At 40.7% G+C, this 22,472-nt stretch overlaps 1 protein-coding gene across 2 annotated transcripts in view; it reads right to left on the reverse strand.

The window, feature by feature from the left end:
- PMS1 (PMS1 homolog 1, mismatch repair system component) overlaps positions 1-22,472 on the reverse strand; it is a 90,043-nt gene that overhangs the window by 43,443 nt on the left and 24,128 nt on the right. Inside the window, exon 5 of one of the 2 annotated variants that reach the window (XM_054044402.1) lies at positions 15,463-15,626. In XM_054044402.1, the coding sequence (XP_053900377.1) occupies positions 15,463-15,626 (164 nt within the window). Of the gene's footprint in view, positions 1-15,462; positions 15,627-21,771; positions 22,031-22,472 lie in introns of those variants that run through there. The other variant, XM_054044403.1, reaches the window with a different exon arrangement.

The raw sequence follows: 22,472 nt of genomic DNA on the forward strand, positions 1-22,472 counted from the left end.
TGGAGGTCAAGGGAACTGGATTCTATTTCTGACTGTCACTGATGCACACTGTAACTTTAAGTGAGTCATTTAACCTGCCTGAACCACAGTTTACCTAGCTGACAAATTGGAGTAATTAATTTTTCCTGACATTGTAAAGCACATAGAGATCCTTAGCTGAAAGGCACTACATCCATAAAGCTAGTGTCTTCATTGCCAAAAAAAGGTGCGCATTTACCAGGTGATAACTAACACATGCTAGCTATCATGCTCTAAAATCATAGTGGAGACAAGTCTGTAATCTTTACCGTAAAGTAGCTAGGTGAGGGAAACATAATGTGGTAAAAACCAGAGTGCCTTGTCTCTACTGGCATTTTATAGCACGATAGCTAATGCACATTACATGTGGTCCCGAATAAGAATGGATTTAAGTGCATGCTTAAGTGTTTCTTGAGTCAGGCCATAAATCTTTTTCTGAAAAGCAGAAAGAGGCTGCCGGCTTTTGTGGGGGTTTTACAGGATGTGTGTATAGACAAACTGCAAATTTCCCAAATTTTCCTATAAAACTCCAGATTAGCTGGTTTATTAAAACAGAAAAGTGACAAGCTGGCGACAGCCTACAGCAAGCATTACTGAAAGTCACTACTAACCACTTAAAGATAACTACTATAGCCTGTCTACTAGGAGGTATGGAAAATGAAAATAAACTGGCAGGAGAAGTGGCTGGAGCTGTAGGGAAGGTAAAGAAACAATTACACCACCTTCTCCTTATGGTGAATCAATAATCATTAATACATTTTTATGGGGAAGAAACTATAGTTGAGACTCTTGTCAAAGTAAACCTAAGGGAATCTAAATTAAACCTACATTACCAAACTTTCTTCTGCTTAGCAGGCATACACTTAGCAGGCAGGGAGCAGACTGTCTCCCTGTTCTTGTCAGCATTAGTGTATTTATGTGTTTAATAATCTGCCTTGAAATTAGTATTGGGGAAATTAAGTTTAGGTTTTGTAATGACCCAACCACTTTGTCATTACAAAACCTAAACTTAATTTCCCCAATACTAATTTCTCCCTACTGTTACTCACACCTTCTTGTCAACTGTCTGTAATGGGCCACTCTCTTACCGCTTCAAAAGTTATTTCTCCTCCCTTGGTATCCTGCTGTTAATTGATTTCTCTCATTAGACTGACTTAACACTTGTTAAAGCAACCCACATCCTTTCATGTATTTATACCTGCTCCTGTATCTTTTACTTCAGACATCTGATGAAGTGGGTTCTAGTCCACGAAAGCTTATGCCCAAATAAATTTGTTAGTCTCTAAGATGCCACAAGAACTCCTCGGGTTTTTTGCTGATACAGACTAACATGGCTACCACTGAAACTGGTCACCAGTTTTTAATAGTAACTTAAAGGGTGGGGGAACCTCTCCCCCAACCCTCAAATATTTTAAGGATTCCCTAAGGATTAAGGGTCAATTGTCCTATCCATTCTATAGGTGGAAGGGACCCAAAAAGATGTGGAATGGAAGTGTGCCACCTTCATGGCATTAGCTGCTCCTTCTCCACATACATCTCTCCCTGGCCCCCAACACAAACATATGCCTCAGTAGATATCAAACACTGCAGAAAGGAAGGGGTGGGCTACAGGCAAGTTTGGGGGATAGTAATTTTCCACAGCATTATCTCCCCCTCACCCCACAAACCCAAGGGATTTCCTGAGTAAATTAATGTTGATTCTGTCAGCACTAACTTACTCACTCAGGTTTTCCCTCAGTGATGTGAGCAAACCCTCCCAAGGAGGGAGACATTTCAGAGAAGCAGGTGGTGGAGAAGCTCTTGGCAGCATGATGTCTAAGAGTCATGCTTGCTAAAGAACTGGAAGGCATCAAGAGGAACTGGAAGGCACTGCAGGGTCACAGGGCCTCCCTGTGGATAGCCCTAGCCTCCAACAAAGCCCCCAAAATCCACACAGATTTTAGAGGGAGCTGCAAGTTCTCTGACCAACTCACTCTGCCAGATCCATAGGGAAGGGATAGAGAAACTCTGCTCCCATGCATGACAGAATAAGGAGGCAATTCTGCAAGTAAAACTTGCAGTGTCCAGATGTCATATCTCACCGGGGGTGGTGGTGGTAATGTTTTACCATTAAAACAGTAATGTATATGGATTCTTAAACTGTAGGGAAAAGTTCACAGGTCCACATTGTTTCTGCAGAGGGGTTGATCAAATAAAAACTCCTCTGGGGCTTTTAGATTTTTATTTATATTTTTGGGGCAGGAGAAGGAGATAGTTTGAATCAGTGAGATTACACAAATTGCAGTGGGAGATTGAGAATTGAATCCCATTTTTAAAAGCATTTAAAAGCCTTTTCTTTTTAGTATTTATTATTAGTCAACAAAAGCAACACAGGATATCACTGTAACAAAACACAGTGGCAAGATTATAAAAAGGCACACCTCCAAGAAATTGTTATAAATAATTTCCTCATGGCTTCCTCTCCTAATCCCTCCCCTGTGTATACAAAGTAAAGCAGTCTGAATGCCTGCAAGAGCTGAAGACATGTATTAGGTATTGCAGTACATACTGTACACTTGAACCAGTCATTGTTACGAGATTTCTCATATATACTGTGCTGTCACTTGAAAAGTGTGATGGATGGGAAACTGGATGGCTCAAGGAATTAGTAATAGGATACAGAGCATTTCACCTCTAGGTCACCAGTTCGAATTCAGTCCAGGTTGGTAGTGACCAAAGGTTGTTACCATCTGACAGCTGTTCGGTGGCTGATGTAAAATGAGTTGATGGTCTCTGCACAGTTCCTAGTAGACAGGTGCTCACATCACAAAAAAAAACATACCATAATTAGCACCCTGTTTGGCTTCCGCGGCAAAGAGGCTGTAGAGTGATTGGACATAAAGACTAAATCACCCTCCAGGTTAGGGCTCAGGCACATTGGCAGGGCAGTTGGGAAGTCTACATCACCAGCATATAGGCTCTGCGGGTATGCAGTTTGCAATGTTGTCAATCCAGCACCGTTCACAAAACTCAAAGTCCTTTTCAATTTAAAAATAAATAGGTTGGACAAAACAAAGTCTGCAGTGTCCTAACTGCACCCACCATTTTAGATTCCTGCACATTCATATACTTTAAGATTTAAGACTGTTATAGATTTCATGTGCTTCTTTGAAGACTGCAGGTATGAAGATTACAAACCTTCAAACGCAACTGCAGAAGACTTGCTCCTCGGAGGAAAAATTCCAAATCAAAGGGCCTGATTCTCCATTTGTTGCACCTCATTTGGGTCTAATCCAAAGCCCACTGAAATCAATGGAAAGTATCCTATTGATTTCAATGGGCTTTGGATCAAATCAATAGTCATATAAAATACACTTTAAATACAAAGTGCAAGGCACTGGAGAAGCAGCCCTCACCCTGTGATGTAAGCTGTTTTTGGGCTCCTGAGTTCTGCACTGTGTTAAAACGACACTGTTAAACAAAAACAGTTAATTATGAAGTAGTAAACTGGAAAATGTTGAAGACTAAAATCACAGTCAGCTGTTAACTACACACATAGGAATTCAAAGTGTCTGACCTGATGCACTACAGCATTACTTTAGATCAGCAGTTCTCAAACTGTGGGTCGGGAACCCAAAGTGGGTCACCACCCCGTTTTAATGGGGTCACCAGGGCTGGCTTAGACTTGCTAGGGTCTGGGGTGGAAACCAAAGCCTGAGCCCCACCGCCTGGGGCAAAAGCTGAAGCCTGAGGGCTTCAGGCCTGGACTACTCAGGTTACAGGCCCTCTGCCTGGGACTGAAGCCCTTGGGCTCAGGCTTCGTTCCCCCCTCCTGGTGTCGTGTGGTAATTTTTGTTGTCAGAAGGGGGTCACGGTGCAATGAAGTTTGAGAACCGCTGCTCTAGATTTATGACAGAACTTCATTGATAACAATTCTAATTTTCCCTTCTGAGAAAATATTACATTTTAAATATCCAAAACACCCAAACCTACTAAGTTATGAGCCAATTCTCAACCACAAGTCCCCTGTATTCTTTAAAACTTCTAGTTTAGAGGCCTAATTTACCACTCTTATGCTCCAATTTCACATCATCACCACAAACTGACATCTAAATTAATCCTATCAACTGAGGAAAAGGACCTGAGCATTACTGTGGATTGCTCAATGAAGATCTCTGCTCAGTGTGCAGCTGCAATTAAAAAGCAAGCAAAATTAGAGGATGCACAAGGAATGGTATGGAGACTAATACAGAATATATAATACTATAGAACCCCATTTATCCGACCCTCCCTTAACCAGCTCTCCGCATTTACTGAACAACCAGGACTCCAGGGCTAGAAGCAGGTGATCTCTCTTGCCTGCGTTAGATGGTGCTACAGCATCAGATTGTCCCATTCTCTGGTTTATCCGGAGTTTTGATTATCTGATCTGGCCCTGTTAATTAGACCAGATAAATGGGGTTCTACTGTATCATTATATAAATAATGGTTCATCCCCACCTCAAAAAAGATATTGCAGAATTAGAGTGTGCTAATGAGACAAGCAACAAAATAATCAGAAGCATTGAAAAATTCTTATATTAAGAGAGACTTGAAAGGTTGGAATTGTTCACTTTAGAAAGGAGACAAGAAGGGACATAATGAAAATATACAAAATAATGAATGGTACAGAGAAGGTACATGCATAACTTTTATTCATGAAATTTTACGCTACGAGAAATAAGGGACATTCCATGAAATTGAAAATAGCAAATTCAAAACTCATAAAAAAGAAATACTTTTTCTACACAGAACATAATTTGACTGTGGAACTCATTGCCACATGTCGTCACTGAGGCCAAGAACTCACCAAGATTCAAAAAGGAATTGGACACTGATATGGATAACAAGAATATCCAGAGTTATAATAGTTAATATGCTTTAATAAATGTTTTGGAAAGGAGACAAAAATACTTCAAGGCTTAAGACAATCTCTAACTACTACAGTTTAGGACTACACTTGCATGAGGGGCAGATTATTCCACAACTGCCTACTGAGAGGTTTCTTGCACCATCCCTTGAAGTATCTGATACTGACCATGGTCAGTAACAAGACACTGGAGAGATAGGAACTGCCATACTCGATTAGACCTATGACAGATCTTTTTATAGCTGAATGTGGAAATACAAATTGTAGTGGGGTGCATGTCCCCGAGACAAGTGCAAATTTTAACCTTTGGAGGGAAAAAAAGCCAACAGATCCTTAATTTGTGAAACCTGAATTTCCCCATACCATAGATGATATTGATCCCTGGGCAAAGGGGCCAGCACAAGACCTATCCAACACTTAAGCCCTATTTTGTGCACTGATGTGGGAGTTTCAAATGGTCCATAGGCCGTGTGCTGGTCATCTGCCCAGGGGTGAATTTCACCCCAGTAGAATGTATGACAAACATATTGAGCTGTTTCAGTTTGTATGAAGATAAAATTACTTACTGGGTTCCACTATCATTTTTGCCTTCTCCAACCAAGTTTTTTTCCTTCAGCAGAAAATAACAATAGATGTATATAGTATGTTTGGGGGTTAAATCTTAGAGAATTTGACCTGAGCAATGCATTTTGCTTCAATATCAATTTGAATTCCATTTTATTAAAAGGTTCAAGTTTATGCTTTACAGTTCTCAGTTACCATATTGCTCATCTTTTTGGGCGGCAAAGACTCTGGATGTGCTAACCAAGTTAACTTCACACAATTCAAATCATTTAACATACAAGGGAAAGTATTCTTATTTAGGATTATTTTATCTAGCCCTCTGCCAAGAGTTGAACACGTACTACATAAGATTCTGTGTAACTTAAGCAAGACTCATATACAGGAATAGCCAATACACAGCTTTAAGATATGACAAGATATTTGTTTCCTATTGATTGGGTTATTTGATATTTATTTTTTTACCCTACAAAAATACAAAGTTTGAAACAATTAAAATAAAGCTTGAAACAATTTAAGATGGCTGAAATGCTTGTATCATCCTAGCTCTCTGACTCAGACTAGGAAATCAAGCTTTAGTTAAGGTTTTCTCTTGAACAGGAGTACACACTTGGTAATAATGGAGAAATACAATCAGCCTTAAATAACGTATATAGAAAAGAGCAAAGAAATAAGAATGACAGAAATAGTGGACTTATTTGCTCTGCAAAATGTAACTGTGCCACTCAATTCATTTAAATTTACTTATCAACTCACAATTTTTGTCCATTTACTTATTATCACGTACAGTACTGCACTAACCTCCTACATGCAGAAAAAATGAAAGAAGGGACTATGAGGATGGACAGTAAAAAATTAAGACAACATTTGGTCAATAATATTTGTTTCAAAGTATCATAGAGCCCACAGCCAAACAAAGATGTATCGCCATACACGTTCCAGAAAAGAGACACTCCAAAATAGGCTAGGCTTGGAACTTTTAGGGAAAAACCTTTTGAATACTGCATATTAAAGACACAGAGCTCAACTGTCCCCCATACTGGTTTTCCTCACACAGGGACTGGGAAGTTCTGGCCATACCCGAGACTGGGGCAACAATCTGTGCTTGATGTAGGACTTTGGGGGGGACAGGTCTAGAATGACACAGGTGGTAATATCCTAGCTTCGAGCTCCCCAACCCTAGGGGTTGCCAAGTGATAATTCAGCCCTGCCTCAAATTAAAGCAACCATAAATCTTCTCTACTGTACAATGGCAGTAAATAGGATTTTACATCAGCAGAAAACCACAGTGCAGTGCACTCAAACCACACTTTTTCCCTTCCCTGACATGCCCCTGATGCTAGCCGAGGGGCCCAGGAGGGAGCGAAGCAGAGCTGTCAATGTCAGAAATGGCGTACAGCTAACTATGCCAGTGCAGTTTTGTGATCTTTAAGGATCATATTGGGAATCTCATCCCACTTATCTTAGGTATCTTAGAAATACCTATCACGCTGGTATTACTTGTGGAGTTTCCATCTGATTATTCCGTTAAAGGAGGTTTAATCCTGAAACCCATTAATCTACCAAGATCTGCCGGGGTCTAAAACCATGTGTATGGAATCCCTTTATCCCTGAATTATCTTCTAGTCCCATGGCAGCAGCTGCAACTGCCGTGCTGGATGCTGCCTCCAACCCCTCTTTGGAGGACAGTGGTTCATTGCAGGACCTGTGAGAAATGATAGCTCATAATCATTCCAAGATGCTGTATCTGAAATTGTCAGTACTTCTACAGTAACTTTAGCAACCTAAAACACATCTCTACCATTTGTGGACCGATCTAGATGGCTGGAATGGAACTATTCATTGTGACCCACATGGAAATTTTATGTATCGTTTTCCTTTCCACATGTTAAGGAATTTCACAAACAGTAGGTCAAAGTGCATGCAAATGCTCATATTTTCTAGTGATTTAGCTAGTGGCTACAGATTTTAAACAGCAAAGGATTTGGAGTTGTTGTAGCTGCTGTGGCAACGAGAAAGTTCCAATTCCAGGGGACAACCATCTTTATAGTGCAAAATATACCAGGAGTTTACAGGTGGCTGTAATATGGCAAATAGGACTGAAAAGTCTGACGCTGTTTAAACAAGAGTAGCTAACTCTGGAATGTGCCTGGTTCTCCATCAGGTAATGTCAACTTTAAATAAACTCTCAGAATACTCTTGTAAATTATTTCTATTTGGCTGTCTCATTATTCAATATGCTCTCAAGGAACATGGTGATGAAAGAAGAAAAAATACCTCTTTCTAACATACCCATACTGGCAAGAGGATCAACATTATCAGTATTCAAAGAATGTCTTGGCAGGATAAACCTTCATAAAAAGAAGGAGCACTAGTTGATCCAAGCTGTCAAAACAGCAATCGTACTTCAAGGGTTGATTTGCAAAGTGATTCAATATTTACTGTTAATGCAAACAAAACATTTTTAGCAGACACAAAAGCAACCAAGCATTTCCTGTTTCAGAAATTCATTGATAAAATATACTCAGCGAGAGTGAGAAAACAAAGTGTAGTTTTCTAGAAATTAATCCAAAAAGCATGAAGAGCTGTTGTTGATTCTTTATACAGAATTTTAATTTTTCTTTTTTTTAATATAACAAATGGGTATGACAAGCAAGTGGACTGCATAACAGCAAGACACATTTCTAGAAACTTCAGTCAGAAGGAGCATGACACCCACTGTTTAGTAAATCAAGTGGTAGAAATGGAGCAGAATACAGTATGTTCTGAAGACAATGGCCAAATGTTTTAAACCTAAGGACCAAAAGATATAAAATCTTTAGATAGGCAACTGAATAAGAGTCCTGATTTTCAGAGATGCTGAGCACTTGGTAGACCCTATTAACTTCACGGGACTCAATGGATTTAAATGCCTTACCTCAGACTTGCACATGTGAAAGACTTGGCCTATGAATGAGCTCTTTGCACAGGTACGGTACATCCTTTCCCTGGTAAAAGTTGTGTTTTTTCACTCTCCTTTCATTCTTTAGCCAGTCCTAGCCTTTGGCCAAAGGCTCCCCTTCATCTGTACAGCTTTTGCCACTTAGATCTTGTCTACACAGTGTGTTAATCCGCACCACAAGGATGTAAATTCTACAGAGCACCAGTGTGTCGCGCACTGACTAGCCTATGCGGACCCTGCTGCCAGGCCGCCCAGAGGATTCCGGGGGCCTGGGGTCTTCGGCGGTGGGGGGCCCCTGCCGCCGAAGACCCGGCATTTCGGCTGCGGGTCTCGGGCGGAAGGACTTGCCCCCCCCTCTGGGCGGCCCTGTCCTGCTGGTACACACTAAAAGTTCCTTAGTGCATGGTTAACGTGGTACTGTTTGAAGGGTCCACACTTTTACCTGGGAAAGGATGGGAAACCAGAATTTACACCTCTTTGATGCGAACTAATGCACCATGTAGACTAGCCCTCATTGTCAAGGTCCGTACTGTCAACCTTCTCTACTTCTCTTTCTCCCCCATTCCCTCAAATTCTCAACCATTGCTTTCTGTTCAGTCTCTTCTTTTAAAAAAGCAACAAAAATAACCCCCTGAAAGAGCCCAGACCTCAGAGCTGATTTGGCTGCTCTTTGTGCCCAACAGACAGCCACAGGTGTCTCAAGCTACCTATCCACACATGCGAATGAACATGCAAACCACCAAAAAGACTATGGCACTTTCTGCTTTGGAACCTGAGCTCCTTCCTGATGTCTGTTTTCTTCCACAGCAGCACAAGGTATTGGCACAGCCCCATAATGCAGGATTCTAGCAACTCCTTTGAATGATTATATATAACCACTTATTTATTTAACAGGTGGTCTTAGTCATAAATCCATGTATTCCATGAGAAATGTTGTTATCCCAAGCTTACCACAAAATACTTTTGAAAATACTATGTTCTAGCACACAGTAGGACAGTAGGATCAGAATGAGGTAGACAGATCTATTGGTGTGGATTACTACAGCTTTGTGATAATGGTGTTCTTCAGCTTCTGAAGAAAGAAGACAAATAAGGTACTATTTAACAGTGCTATTGCTGTAAAAGGATAAGTATGTAGAATTGATGAAAGAAATTACAAGTTAGAATTTAAGTAAAGAATGTTGAAGTACTTATAAAAACTGGAGTGAATCTAGAAAGAAGTTAAATCTATTTATCAAACTATTTGCAGTTTGTATCTTCAAACAGATCTTAACAGTAGTAAAAATGGAGCAAAGGAAATGAATCCATACCCAGACCATTTTAACACATTAATAGTTTTAAAACAATCAGAGATACCCCTTGGTTTGTGCCAAACCTTAGTTGGCTTATGATTTTCTAAGCTCAGTAATAGCTAATGAGTGACCTCTTGTGTTGGAAAATCTCTGGGTTTCTTGGTTTTGTCTTTATTTTATGTATTTTTTACAAAAACCAAGTGCTTGTGAAGACGAACAGCCCTAAAAAACAATGTCCTATCTCTATCCTCAAAGCAAATACAGCATGTAAGTAAGAGCAATACTGGTTTATTGTCCCATATTGCCCTGAATAGTGTGCTTGAATCCTGTTATGGAGTAATTTACCTCTGAAGATGAGAAGATAATTCATTCTTCATGAGAGGCCAAGATAATTCAGTGTTGGTATCTTTCCCAAAACTGCCAGAATGGTTGATAGTTCGATAGAGAAATTTGCTCACATGGAAACAGACTGAGATTTCCATTTGAAATAAGCACCAAGCACCCACTATACCAGAAGGCCTCTTGGTCCCTACCACTTTTGGCCATAGTTCCACTATCCTGAACCATTACCAATCTACTGAACAATTTTATCCTCTAAATTTCTTTGTTTCATAATGACAGGGAATCATTTTAATCCATATTAACAATGCAGTATTCTAAAAAGACTGGGTTTGAAGGAAAATCACACACATTATTATTCAAATTATATAGTATATAAGGTAGAGATGTAGGAACCCATGAAAACGCCAATGTTGAGTATTCCCGATTCTTTACTGACAGGATCCTAGCGTTTCTCAGCAAACTGCACTATCTGCCTCTCACTTTGCTACTATCCTCTGCCCGTTGTGATAAACTCAGGACAGACAGCTGCAAGAGTGGGGTAGAAAACAGTCCCAGAAGGGTAAAAGGCCCTCCTCCCTATGAATTGAGGAGGGGTGACTACAGGTCAATCAGGTTCAGCTGAGAAGGGGTTACCAGAGATCAATTAGGATCAGCTGAGAGAGTGTTACCTGAGGTCAATTAGGATCAGCTGATTCCAACTAAGGGCATCCTGAGACCTTTTTAAACTCTTCCCTGTTGGGGGGGTGGGGGTGCGGGGGGAGTCAAGCTGCCAGTAGGTGAGGAGCAGCAAGACAGCAAGCCTCACCAGGAGGGAAGGCTGCATTCCCTGCCATAAGGGAAAAAAACAAACAATCAAAAAAGAGAGAGAAGGAGTGGACTGAGAGAAGGAGTGGACTGCCCCTGTGCAGCCAAGAGGGACTGTTTTACCCCAGGCCCACCTCGCCAAGGCTAAAAACAGCTGAGGCTGGTGAGACCGAGAAGGTGCCGTGCCACACATGGTGTCAGAGGTGGAATGCTCTGAGTGAGACTTTGTGGCGAACCATCTCAGGGCAGGATAAATCACCCCCAACGAGAAGAAAAAGAAATGGAGGATGTAGTGAAGGCACTGGTGCACGCCACCGCGGCCCAAAAAGAGGCTGCCAGGGTTCAGATGGCTACCCAGCAGGAGTCAGTGTGAATACAGCAGGAGACAAATCAATTACTGATGAGCCAGGTGGCCCAGGATCGAGCCACCCTGCATGAGGTTGTGAACCAGCTAAAGGCCCTGATCACCCTGATGCACGACCCCCATGGAATCCGGCCCCTGCGGGCCAGCAGCTACTTACAGAAGATGACGACGGATGACGATGTAGAGGTGTATCTCCTCACGTTCAAGAGAACGGTTCTGCGGGGGGCTTGGCCCCAAGACCAGTGGGACAGCATCTTGGTTCCTCTTCTGTGTGTGGAGGCCCATGACATGAACACAGAAGCAGCTAAATTACCCCCATCTGAAGGTGGAGATCCTGGTGAGGTTTGGCATGATGACAGCTATAAAGGCCCAGCGATTCCACGAGTAGAAATACCGGGACAGCAAAGCACCGAGGTCCCTGATCCACCTAACTCAAAAGTGGCTGCACCCCGAGACCCATGGCCCGGAGAAAACTGTGGTAATCATAGTTTTGGACAGGTACATGAGAGGGCTACCACCGGACATACGAGGATGGGTCAGTCAAAATGATCCCTCCTCCTATGATGAGCTAGTTGCCCTCGTAGAGAGACACCTAGCAGCCCAAGAACTTTCTCGGACCACCGGAGAAGGAATGCGCCAGCATAGGAGGCACCTACTGACATTACTGCATTCTAATCCCATGACCTTTACAGAGTCATCAAAGCTAAGACTGGATTCTGTTCTTTCTTGTCCATCAGCAAAAACTGGTTAGAAAGTTCAAATCATTTACATCTATAAAAACCCACTGCAGGCTAGTGCGAATGCAGAAGTGCTCTTGAAGACATAACAAACAGAGGTTTAAATGAGGCCTGCAGAACCTCCATTACTGGAATGATGCACCAAATGGAAAGAACTGAACTGGACTCTTAGAACACAGGGTGCTTTTGCAGGGTTGGCAGCAAGAAAAAGACTATCTTTCCACTTGTCAACTGAGCACATCTGATGTAGAAAACAATAAGCAACAACATGGAACCCACCATTCCATTTTTACAGTCAGTTTTCAGAGCAGAACAACATTTCAAATATTGTTAAAGAAACCAAACAATTTTGGAATTATCACAAGAACCACGCATCTCACATAAGTCACAAGATCGGAAAAGCATTCAGCACTGCTGGTATTTAAAATTATTATTTTGTTTTTTAAAGTGAGAGATGCCAAGACATGGTAGGAATAGTCAGCTCCCCACTCAAAAAGACAACTTTGTGCTGGAGATATCACAACAGCCAAAGAGCCAGCCCAGGGACAGAAGTCTTCTTTTGGTTAAACAATACTGCAGTTTGTTTAAAAAGGTGTTTATTTGATATCTCTTTAAAATAAGGTTTAAAATGAAGGTATTTGATTGATGTGAGAAGTGAGAGAGAAAAATAAGAACGTTTTATAAAGGCACAATATTGTTTAAAAAGAATAAAATTAAATGAAAAAAAATTATTGTGCCCTCATGACATGCTTCTGTGTTGGGCAGTTTTCTATGATGGCTGCAATTTCACTAGCAGAGGGAAGCAGAGAGGAAAAACAGAAGAGACAACAGTACAATTAACGTGTTGGGGGGTGGAGGAGGACTAAAGTCCAGAGACATTTTCTGCTTCAGTATCCAGAATTACAGAGGAGTACAAGAAAGAGATTCTTGATCAAGGTATCTGTGAGGATAACAGACTTTGTATTAAAACACAATGGAGAAAAACATGGCATAATTTGAGGAGAAAAGAAAGAGAAGGCAGCAAAAGAATCAAGACACGTAATAATCAGCAACTAAATCAGAATGGGATTAAAATAGACACAGAGGATAAAAGCACCCCTGTGAAGCCCTATCCTAGAAAGATATTCCATGTGTGCTATCACTCTCAATGTTCTGTCTTTAGAACTTCAGCAACACTTTTATTGTTTGTCATATCAAAGTAGTTTTTAATCTGAAGCAGAGAGCATGTGGGGAGTAGGTCCCACTAAGAAGCTGATTGTGATCCATAGCAAGAATGGAGGGTCAAGAACTTACAGTAAACAAGGTATGTTTTAAAATGACAAATGTGCTGTGTCTCTTTACTCTGAATACCTGAGGTCATTCAGCACATAATTCTACAGCCTTGAGTTCAGTAAGTGTTTGCAGCTTATTTTCATTCTTTTTCACAACTATTAGAGTGCCAAGAAATTGGACAGTTTAATTGTTTCAACTAGGCATAGTTATTGTTGCTCTAAATCAATGTCATCAAAGTTGTTTTTTAGAGACGGCTGAATACAATTTTCATTTAAGGTCTGTGGACCCAGGTATAGGGTTGCCAGGTTTTCAACTGGAATGCCCCATTGAAAAGGGACCCTAGTGGTTTCGGTCAACACTGCTGACCGGGCCGTTAAAAATCCGTTTGGCCGCCTGCAGCAATGCAGGCAGGCTGCCTGATCAGCTCCACGTGGCTTCTTGAAGCAGATGGCATCTCCCTCTGGCTCCTAGGTGCAGGGGCGGCCACGGGGACTCCACACACTGCCCCCGCCCCGAGCACCAGCTCTACAGCGCCCAATGGCCAGGAACCCCAGCCCGGAGGCCGCTCCCGTATTCTGAACCCCTAATTTCTGGCCCCACTGCAGAGCCAGCACTCCCAGCCCAGAGCCCATACTCCCTCCCATACCCCAATCCCTTGCCCCAGCCCGGAGCCGCCTCCCATACGCCAAATGTCTCGGCCCCACTTCCCAACCCCTCCTGTAAGCCAAACGCCTCATCCCCGGTCCCACCCAAGAGCCTGCACCCCCAGCGGGAGTCTTCATCCCTTCCTACACCCCAACCCCTGCTCCAGCCTGGTGAAAATGAGCGAGTGAATGAGGGTGGGGGAGTGCAGGCAATGGAGGGTGGGGGATGGAGTGAGATGGGGCGTGGCCTCATAGAAGGGGCTGGACATAGGGCGTAGCCTCAGGGAAGGGGCGGGGCAAGGCAAGTTTTGGTTTTCTGCAAATAGAAAGTCGGCAACTCTACCTGGGTATAAGTTTGAGATTCTGCAATCCACAGCAGAACTATCATTGATCGCAATGAAAGATTTACACTAAATTGCATTTATGGAGTACCTTAACTTTTAGTTATTATTTATTCAGTATTTTATTGTCAAATACGTAAGATCACTTGTCATTTCCAGTGACAGTGTGAACATGAAAGATTTTTTTAAATATTCTAATTGATAGAAATAAAAATTGAAATAAATGGTGCAGTGAATTGAAATAATGCTTTAACTCTCAGATTGCAACATAAGAAATTATTCCACCACCATAGAGAGATTTTTTTTTTTTTTTTAAATGGAAAAAAAATTGCTTTGGTGGAATCTTTTTGGCCATTAGGTGTCACTCTTTACTTTCTGTGGTAGCATGGAAGTTTATGGGCCTAATTTTCCTCTCACTTACGCCAGTGTAAATCAGTAGCAGTTCCAATAAAGTTAGTTTAATAGAGTTAAACTAGTATAACTGAGAGAAGAATCAGGTCCAAAGTACCATTTCTGCAGATTTGTAGTTAATATTTCTGTTAGACTTCTCATGATTAATAAGAACTTATTCATATAATATTAAGGTCCAAGTAGCTTTTGAATTTGTGCCATCAAGTCTGGGCAGAAAATGAGCACTAGTCATAGTTGGGCCTGAATTTGCTTTCCTTACATTGATGTAAATCAGGCTTAACTATACTGTAGTCAATGCAATTACACAGGTGCCTGCCTAGCCTGATTTCAAGTCGCTCCTAAAGTGATCTGTTATAATTCAGCCCTCAGAGACAAAACAGTACACACAAGTAGCACTAACTACATGGCCTGTTTCAATCCCAGTAAAACCAGTGGGAGCCTTTCCACTGGCTTCAATTAGCAACAGATCAGACCATTAGAAAGAAAGGTGGAGGTGTGGCTCTGCCTCTTTGTTCTATACAATAACAAGCGTGTTATCAGTGCCCAATAAATCATAGCATTGTCCAACCTATAGACACCAAATTAGGTTTTTGCGGGAGCAGAGTCCTCTTTGAAAGATTGGCACTGCCTATCTAAAACTCAAACCATCGTAAGCTAATAAATTCAGATGTAATGAAGTGGGGGGATCTGAACCAACATGCAATTATAGCAAATTCCTAAAAATCAAACATCTGATGACAAAATGCAGTCACAGTAATGAAAGTCTTGATGAACTGAACAAAATCATAGTCTTTATTTTCTTTCATTTTGAATTTGAGATAGTTGGCACAAGAGAAGTCACTTTTACCTTGTTATGTGTAAAGATTATCCGTAGTTCTGGCTTTATGATGCCATATGCCATCAAAAGATCTTGGATTTTTTTTAATTCCTCCTTACATTTTTTAACTGTTGAGTAAAACTGTTTTCTTACAGGAAGATTTTTAAACAGCTTCAGTGCAGCTACAGTTGTACCTGCAAGTGGGAAATAAAAGACTGTAAAGCTAACATGAAAAGTGTAGGACTGGTTGAGTGTAAAGAAAAAAAAAACCCTCACTTGTGCTGAAAGAGACTATTCTTCCATATAGGTGCATGCACATAATTCTTATTAACATTAATTAGAATCATACGTGCATGAAGAGAAGGACATACTGCTACATTAGCATTCCCCTCCACAGCAAGCTGACTGCTAGATTTCACAGCTGTGCAAGCTGATCATGTCCTTCAACTGGAGCTATGCTCAAGCTACTTGACACCTAGATTACACATTTTTTCCATTTCTGGCGAGCCACGAGGATTTACTGAATTAATCTTCCTTTACGTTTTGATTTTTCTAGTTTCATCCATATCTCTTTCTCTGGTATTAGTAGACACCAATAAACTGAAGTTAAAATTTCATCTACAGTACATCTGCTCTAGTGCAGACCCACTAAGCTCTCGCCATATGTCTAATCATAGCCTCTTCTAATTCTGTAGCAAACTTTTCTACATCTTTCCCTAGCATCTGCCTATAATATACCTAAAATGAAAAGCAATCCCACAGATTTTTTTCTTGAAGCAAAAACCCACCATCTGAAAGTCAGCAATAAAATATACAAGTTAATAGTCAAATTCACCTATATAAGGAAAAAAAATCTTATTAATTAACTATAAACAAAAGGAAAAATGCAGCACTGCATATCATTAAAGTTCTAATGGAAAGCCTGCTTCAGAAAGTGCTGATTATATTTGCCACTGAATTAACAGTAATACATATGAAATCAACAGTATAAAATCCAGATAATAAAAGTCACAATTTATAAAGAGGCAAATTTGCTATATTATTTAATTATGAGGATATTTATATATTAACATCAGGTCATGATAATTATCTCTCATATTTAACAGGATGCCACAAGGAAGGCTTTTTATACCTGAACCAAATACAGAATTAAAAATGTACTAAAATTAAGAGGTATTAAAAATCCCTGTCTTTGAAAAACAGCAAACAATTTAAAATATTAACAGGCAAACTGAAGGAGGCACTATCATATTTTACAAGAAAATTCTTAAGATTTAACTGTGCTGCTCTCTCAATTTAGCACACTCTATTTAAGCCCTGATTAAATTCCAGTCCTGCAATATGCTTCTTGGTATATTTTATACCAACTTAAAGAGTCAGCGATTTAGAGCTATAATATAAAAATATGTGGTTTTGATTGTGGTGTGATGAAGTTTTCTTTCTTATAAACTGACTTTAGTACAGATCAGGTCTTAAATCAAACTAAAAGCTCTTTCAACATGTGGTCAATCTAACTTGCATTTCTGAGTTACACAACAGACCAGAACATTCCACGTTATGTGTCTAGGAGGGTAGGGGAAAAGGTTGTAACCCCATTATAACACTTTAATGTAAGTATTATTCTCTGTTACCAGGTAAATTTACTCAAGTACCACTATTTTTTTAACCGCATGCTAATAATTTTTATTATTTGTACTGGGGTAATGCCTAGATGCCAGAACACTGTATTAAGATGGTCCCTGCTTACATAGTTTATGTACAGTGTATATTAACTGACAAGGAGGGCTATTGGCCTACCCAATCCAATCAAGTATAATTAAAAAAATTAGCCTGTAAGAGGTATATAATTTTATCTTACATTAAAAATGTACTTAAATGAAAACTGAAGTACTCATATTTCAGCAGCAGTCAATCATTCAACAGCTCTGGTAAATATAAAGGCCAAGACAATACAGCTCTTATCTAAAGTTTGACTTCAGTGGACTTTAGATCATAGATTATAAGGCCGGAAGGCACCACTGTGATCATCTAGTCTGGCCTCCTGCATAATACAGGCCACAGAATTTCCCTGATACCTGTTTAAACTAGAACATATTTTTTAGAAAAACATCCAATCTTGATTTAAAAATTGCCAATGATAGAGACTCCACCATAATCTTTGGTAAATTGATTCAATGGTCAACTACCCTCTCTGTTAAAAATTTACATCTTATTTCCAGTCTGATTTTGTCTAGTTTCAGCTTCTAGTCAGATCTTGTTATACCTTTGTCTGCTAGATTTAAGAGCCCATTATCAATTTTTTGTAACAAATTGTTTGCTTGTGCCCAGCTTACCAGGTGATCCAGATCACTATCAATAACCTGTCCCCTTCAGTATTTACAACTCCCACAGTTTTTAGGTCATCTGCAAACTTTATCATAATGATTTTAGGTTTTCCTGCAGGTCATTGATAAAAATGTTAAATAACATAGGGCCAAGAACCAAACCCTGCTGGATGCCACTAGAAACATACCTGCTCATTGATGATTCCCTATTTACAAGTACATTTTGAGACCTGTCAGGTAGCCAGTTTTCAATCTATTTAATATGTGCCATGTTAATTTTGTATTGTTCTAGTTTTATAAACAATTTAATTGCGGTATCAAGTCAAATGCCTTACTGAAATCTAAGTATATTACATCAAACATTATCTCATCAAAACCCAATATTGTTACTTTTGCAGGATCTATTTTTCCACAAACCCTTGTTGATTGGCATTAATTACATTACCCTATTTTAATTCTTTATTACTCAAGTCTCTTATCAGCTGCTTCATTATCTTGCCTGGGATCAATGTCATACTGACAGGTCTGTAATTATCTGGGTTGTCCCATTTACTCTTTTTAATACTGACACAACACATTAGCTTTCTTCCAGTCCTCTGGAAGTTCCGCAATGTTCCAAGACTTACTGAAAATCAACACTAATGGTACAGCAAGCTCCTAGGCCAGCTCTTTTAAAACTCTTGAATGCAAGTTAGCCCTACCTGCTAATTTAAAAGTGTCTGACTTTAGAAGCTTTAGTTTAACATCCTCCTGAGTTATTGGAATGGAAAGTGTTTCATCATCACCATCATAGGATATGACTACATCATATTTTTTCCCTCAAACACAGAACAGAAATATTTAGGAAACACTTTTGCCTTTTCTGCACTATCACTGACAATTTTACCATTTCCATCTAGTTATGGACTAACGCCATTATGATTTTTGTTATTATCAACTGCCCCTTTCTTCCATGTGTTTATGGTAAAGTGTTTTTAAACAATTCCCATTTACTATTCACATTTTTCTGTTTAAATTCTTTCTCCCAATTGACATTGTCTCATAACCAAGTGTGTGTGTGTGTGTGTGTGTGTGTGTGTGTGCGCATGTGTATAAATACACACACACACAATTTTATTTTTGTATATATAATAATGGTTTGGACTTTATGGACTGTTTCCATATAACAAATGTGATCAAGTCGTGATCAAATGTACCTAAGCTACCACCAATTTTTAGTTCTGCGATCAGTTCTTCTTTATTTGTCAAGACAAAGTCTAATACAGAATTTCCCTGTGTTGGATGCAACACCTTCTGAGTTAGGAAATTGTCATCTACAGATCTAGACAATGACAATGAAAAAGCACTTAGTGCCACACTACAACTGCCTCAGCAAAAGTGAATTGGTGTGGTAAAGAAAAGGGAGGTTCTTCCTTCTCTATCGCTCCTGTGCAGGAGGCAGCCAGAATCCTGCAGCTGTGAGAGTGCAAGGATGTGGTGAGGCTATTAGCATTTCTGGCAGTGCAATGGATGTTGGGGGGGAGAATGGCTATTGCTCTACTTCACCCTACACGTAAGCTGCATCACGAGGCCATTGCTGAGGGTACAGCAGACTGCTTGCTACACAATTATGTAAAAGTGCAAGGGCTGCTAGTGAACGCACTCACCTCAACATGGCAGGAAGCATCATGCCTGATCTTGGTCCTGCAGGCATACATACTGCTTCCACCCATCACTTCTCACATGGTGTGGCAAATTCTACCTTCCTCACCCAAGAATTTCCCTAAGTCTCTGAACATTAATTTGGCCCTAGAATTTTATTCATTTATACAGCAAATCTGCCTGGGCATAAAGCACTCCTGCATTTTAAAGAGCAATTAGAATATTTTATATCCTTTATTTCAGCTCTGCCAGCTCAAAGAAATGAGTCAGAGAAGTAGCAACCTATTCATAATTACCACCCAAGATCTATTATTTCTAAAGATAACGACAAGTTCTCAGTTTAATAATGAACGTAAGACTATAAAGTTTATAACTGTTAAGGGTAGCCACTCAGCCTTTAAATGCTGCAGAGACCCTCCTGCATCTGATGGAGAGAAACAAAATAATCCCAGAAAAACAAAATAATCATGTTACATTTGCCTCATTTGTTTGGTCACAATACACCAATTGATTCAACTACATCAGAGGTTCTCAAACTGTGGTCCGTGGACAACGGTGGTCCGCAAGCTCCATTCTGGTGATCCGCGGATAGTTCGCTCTAAGGTGCGTGCCTGGGCGGCCGCACACAAGAGAATGAAGGGTCACCCACGTAATTAATGGAGCTGCACAGGCGCGGCTCCACTAATTAGGTGCCTGGACCCTGGAGAAGACGCACATGTAAGGTGAGGTGGTGGCCTTGGGGAGAATAGGGGTTAGATGAGAGGGGGTAGCGGGGTGAGAAAAGGGGGTGGGGGGAATTTGGGACGTGCAGGGCTGCGGTGGCCAGAGAAAGAGGCAACTTTCCCCAACTCCAGGGCTGCGGCTGCCGGGGAAAGACAGCTCTCCATCCCAGCCCCAGCTCGGGGGCTGCTGCAGTGACGGAGAGAGGGAGAGACCCCCCCCTCCTTCCCAGCTTGGGGGCTGCCGCAGTGCGGGAGAGAGGGCACATCCATGTGGCTTGAAAGTCATAAACTGAGTATCATAAGACTAGAGAATTTCTTTTCACTCCCTCCTTCAACCATACCTCATTCTAATAATTTATATTACAGTGACACCTAGAAGCTCCCACCATATAAAAGACACCCCAAACACCTCATTTAGAGAAGGTGCAATGGGTGGGTGTAACAAACAAAAACCAGAGGGCATGAGGAATGAGAAAAGTAACAAGAATGTGTGTTTACAGACAGGACTGGCTCCAGGGTTTTTGCCGCCCCAAGCGGTGGGGAAAAAAAGAAGCGATCGCAATCGCGATCGGCAGCACTCCAGCGGCAGCTCCACCGCGCCACTTTCTTCTTTGGCAGGAATTCGGCAGCAGGTGCTTCCCTCCAAGAGGGACCCGCTGCCAAATTGCCACCAAACAGCCCGACGTGCCGCCCCTACCCCTCGGCCGCCCCAAGCACCTGCTTGCTGGGCTGGTGCCTGGAGCCGCCCGTTTACAGAGGGCAAATAAATAAGATAAATGTCAGTGTTCTATAATGGCCCCATACCTAATCATTACCTGTTGGTAATTTCCTCTAAAGGCATCACAACAGAAGTAGGTCTTGAGGAGACAAGAGTACAGGGTATCTGATATACAGATTAGTTAGAGAACATTCTTCCCCAGTCATCTTTATGATGAAACAAAGATTGAAAATACTGTTGGAGAAGCAGACAGAAAGAGTGGTGGAGGCTGGTATTGTTGATGGAGGGCAGGAGGCAAAATGATAAGATACAAGAGCAAATAAGTAAGGAGGGTAAGTTGCGGCGGGCTTCCAAGGCAAGAATCACAAGCTCGTATTTTGAACCAATGGAGAAAGGGATGCGAAGGGAGGAACTTCAAATTGCGTGATAAGACTAAGAATGACAGGCAGTAAGATAATCTTAGCAGAAGTGTTCCGAATGGACTTGAGGGGAGAGAGGGAGGAAGATCAGGACAGAAGAGCCTACCATAGTCAAGTCAGGAGACAATACACTGGACAGACATGGGAGTTCATTTTAAAAACTGAAGATGTGAAATGTGGGAGTCAAAGCTAGGGAATCAAAATTCACATGGGAACTAAGAACAGCACTTCTATGTGCCTAAAAATTGAAAAGTGGACCCAAAATATACATTTACTGCTAGAAAAGTTACCCTTTTACCTTGCTCCTCCCAAGTTCTCTATCATCCCCCTGGTTTTTTAAAAAAATGTTCTCAATGACACAATGCAAAAATGTTTGTGATCTAAAAGGCCCAAATCCAGCACCACTAGAGTCAATGCAAGTTTTGCCATTGACTTAATTGGGAACAGGGTCAGACTGATGCAGAAAAACAAAGTGATATGGAATGTTTTTATTTGAAGAGAGGTGCAAAAGAAGTCTCGACTAGCACATTTTTATTAGGTTTCAGTAGTAAGCCTTATCCCGTCTGATTTCTCGGGGATGCCAGTTTAGTCATCCAGTTTAGCCTCGCACTGCTTGCTTTTGCTCTTCTTACAAAGGCCTCTAGAGTTTTCTGCACTGACATGCCAACATTAATAAAATTAAAATGCAGTAACTTCTGTAGTGTCTTTGTAATGTGGAATTTGGAGCTCATACCATATAAATGCAGACATCCTGTTGTGCCATATCAAGTGTACCTGTAAAGCAACAATCCTTTATGATATCACACAATCTCTTGTGCCTTCTTAATACAACATAATTGTTTTCTCATTGCAAGGGCAGCAGAATTCTAGGACTTTCCAGGAACCCCAGCTTGACTGCCCAACCTTTCTTTTGATAATTAGCTTTACTGAAAAGTTGGTGCACAGTATGTGAGAGATAAAACATGAATTACAGACAATAAGGACATAAGCACCAGAGAAATATCTTTTAGCACTAAAGAACTTTGTAAATATTTAAAATGTTTTGCTTTAAAACCACATTACACAGTGCAATACAATTATCCTTGTCTGGCTATCAATAAGATGATAGATTATTGAACATTATTACAAGACAACAAAGGGAAGAAGTTGTACGCAGTCTGTGTATCTGTGTAATTTGTTGGTAGAAACTTGTAGAGTTGACCTGTTTGAAGCAAAG

Source organism: Malaclemys terrapin, chromosome 11 (genome assembly GCF_027887155.1).
Source record: "Malaclemys terrapin pileata isolate rMalTer1 chromosome 11, rMalTer1.hap1, whole genome shotgun sequence".
Taxonomy (NCBI): Eukaryota; Metazoa; Chordata; order Testudines; family Emydidae; genus Malaclemys; species Malaclemys terrapin.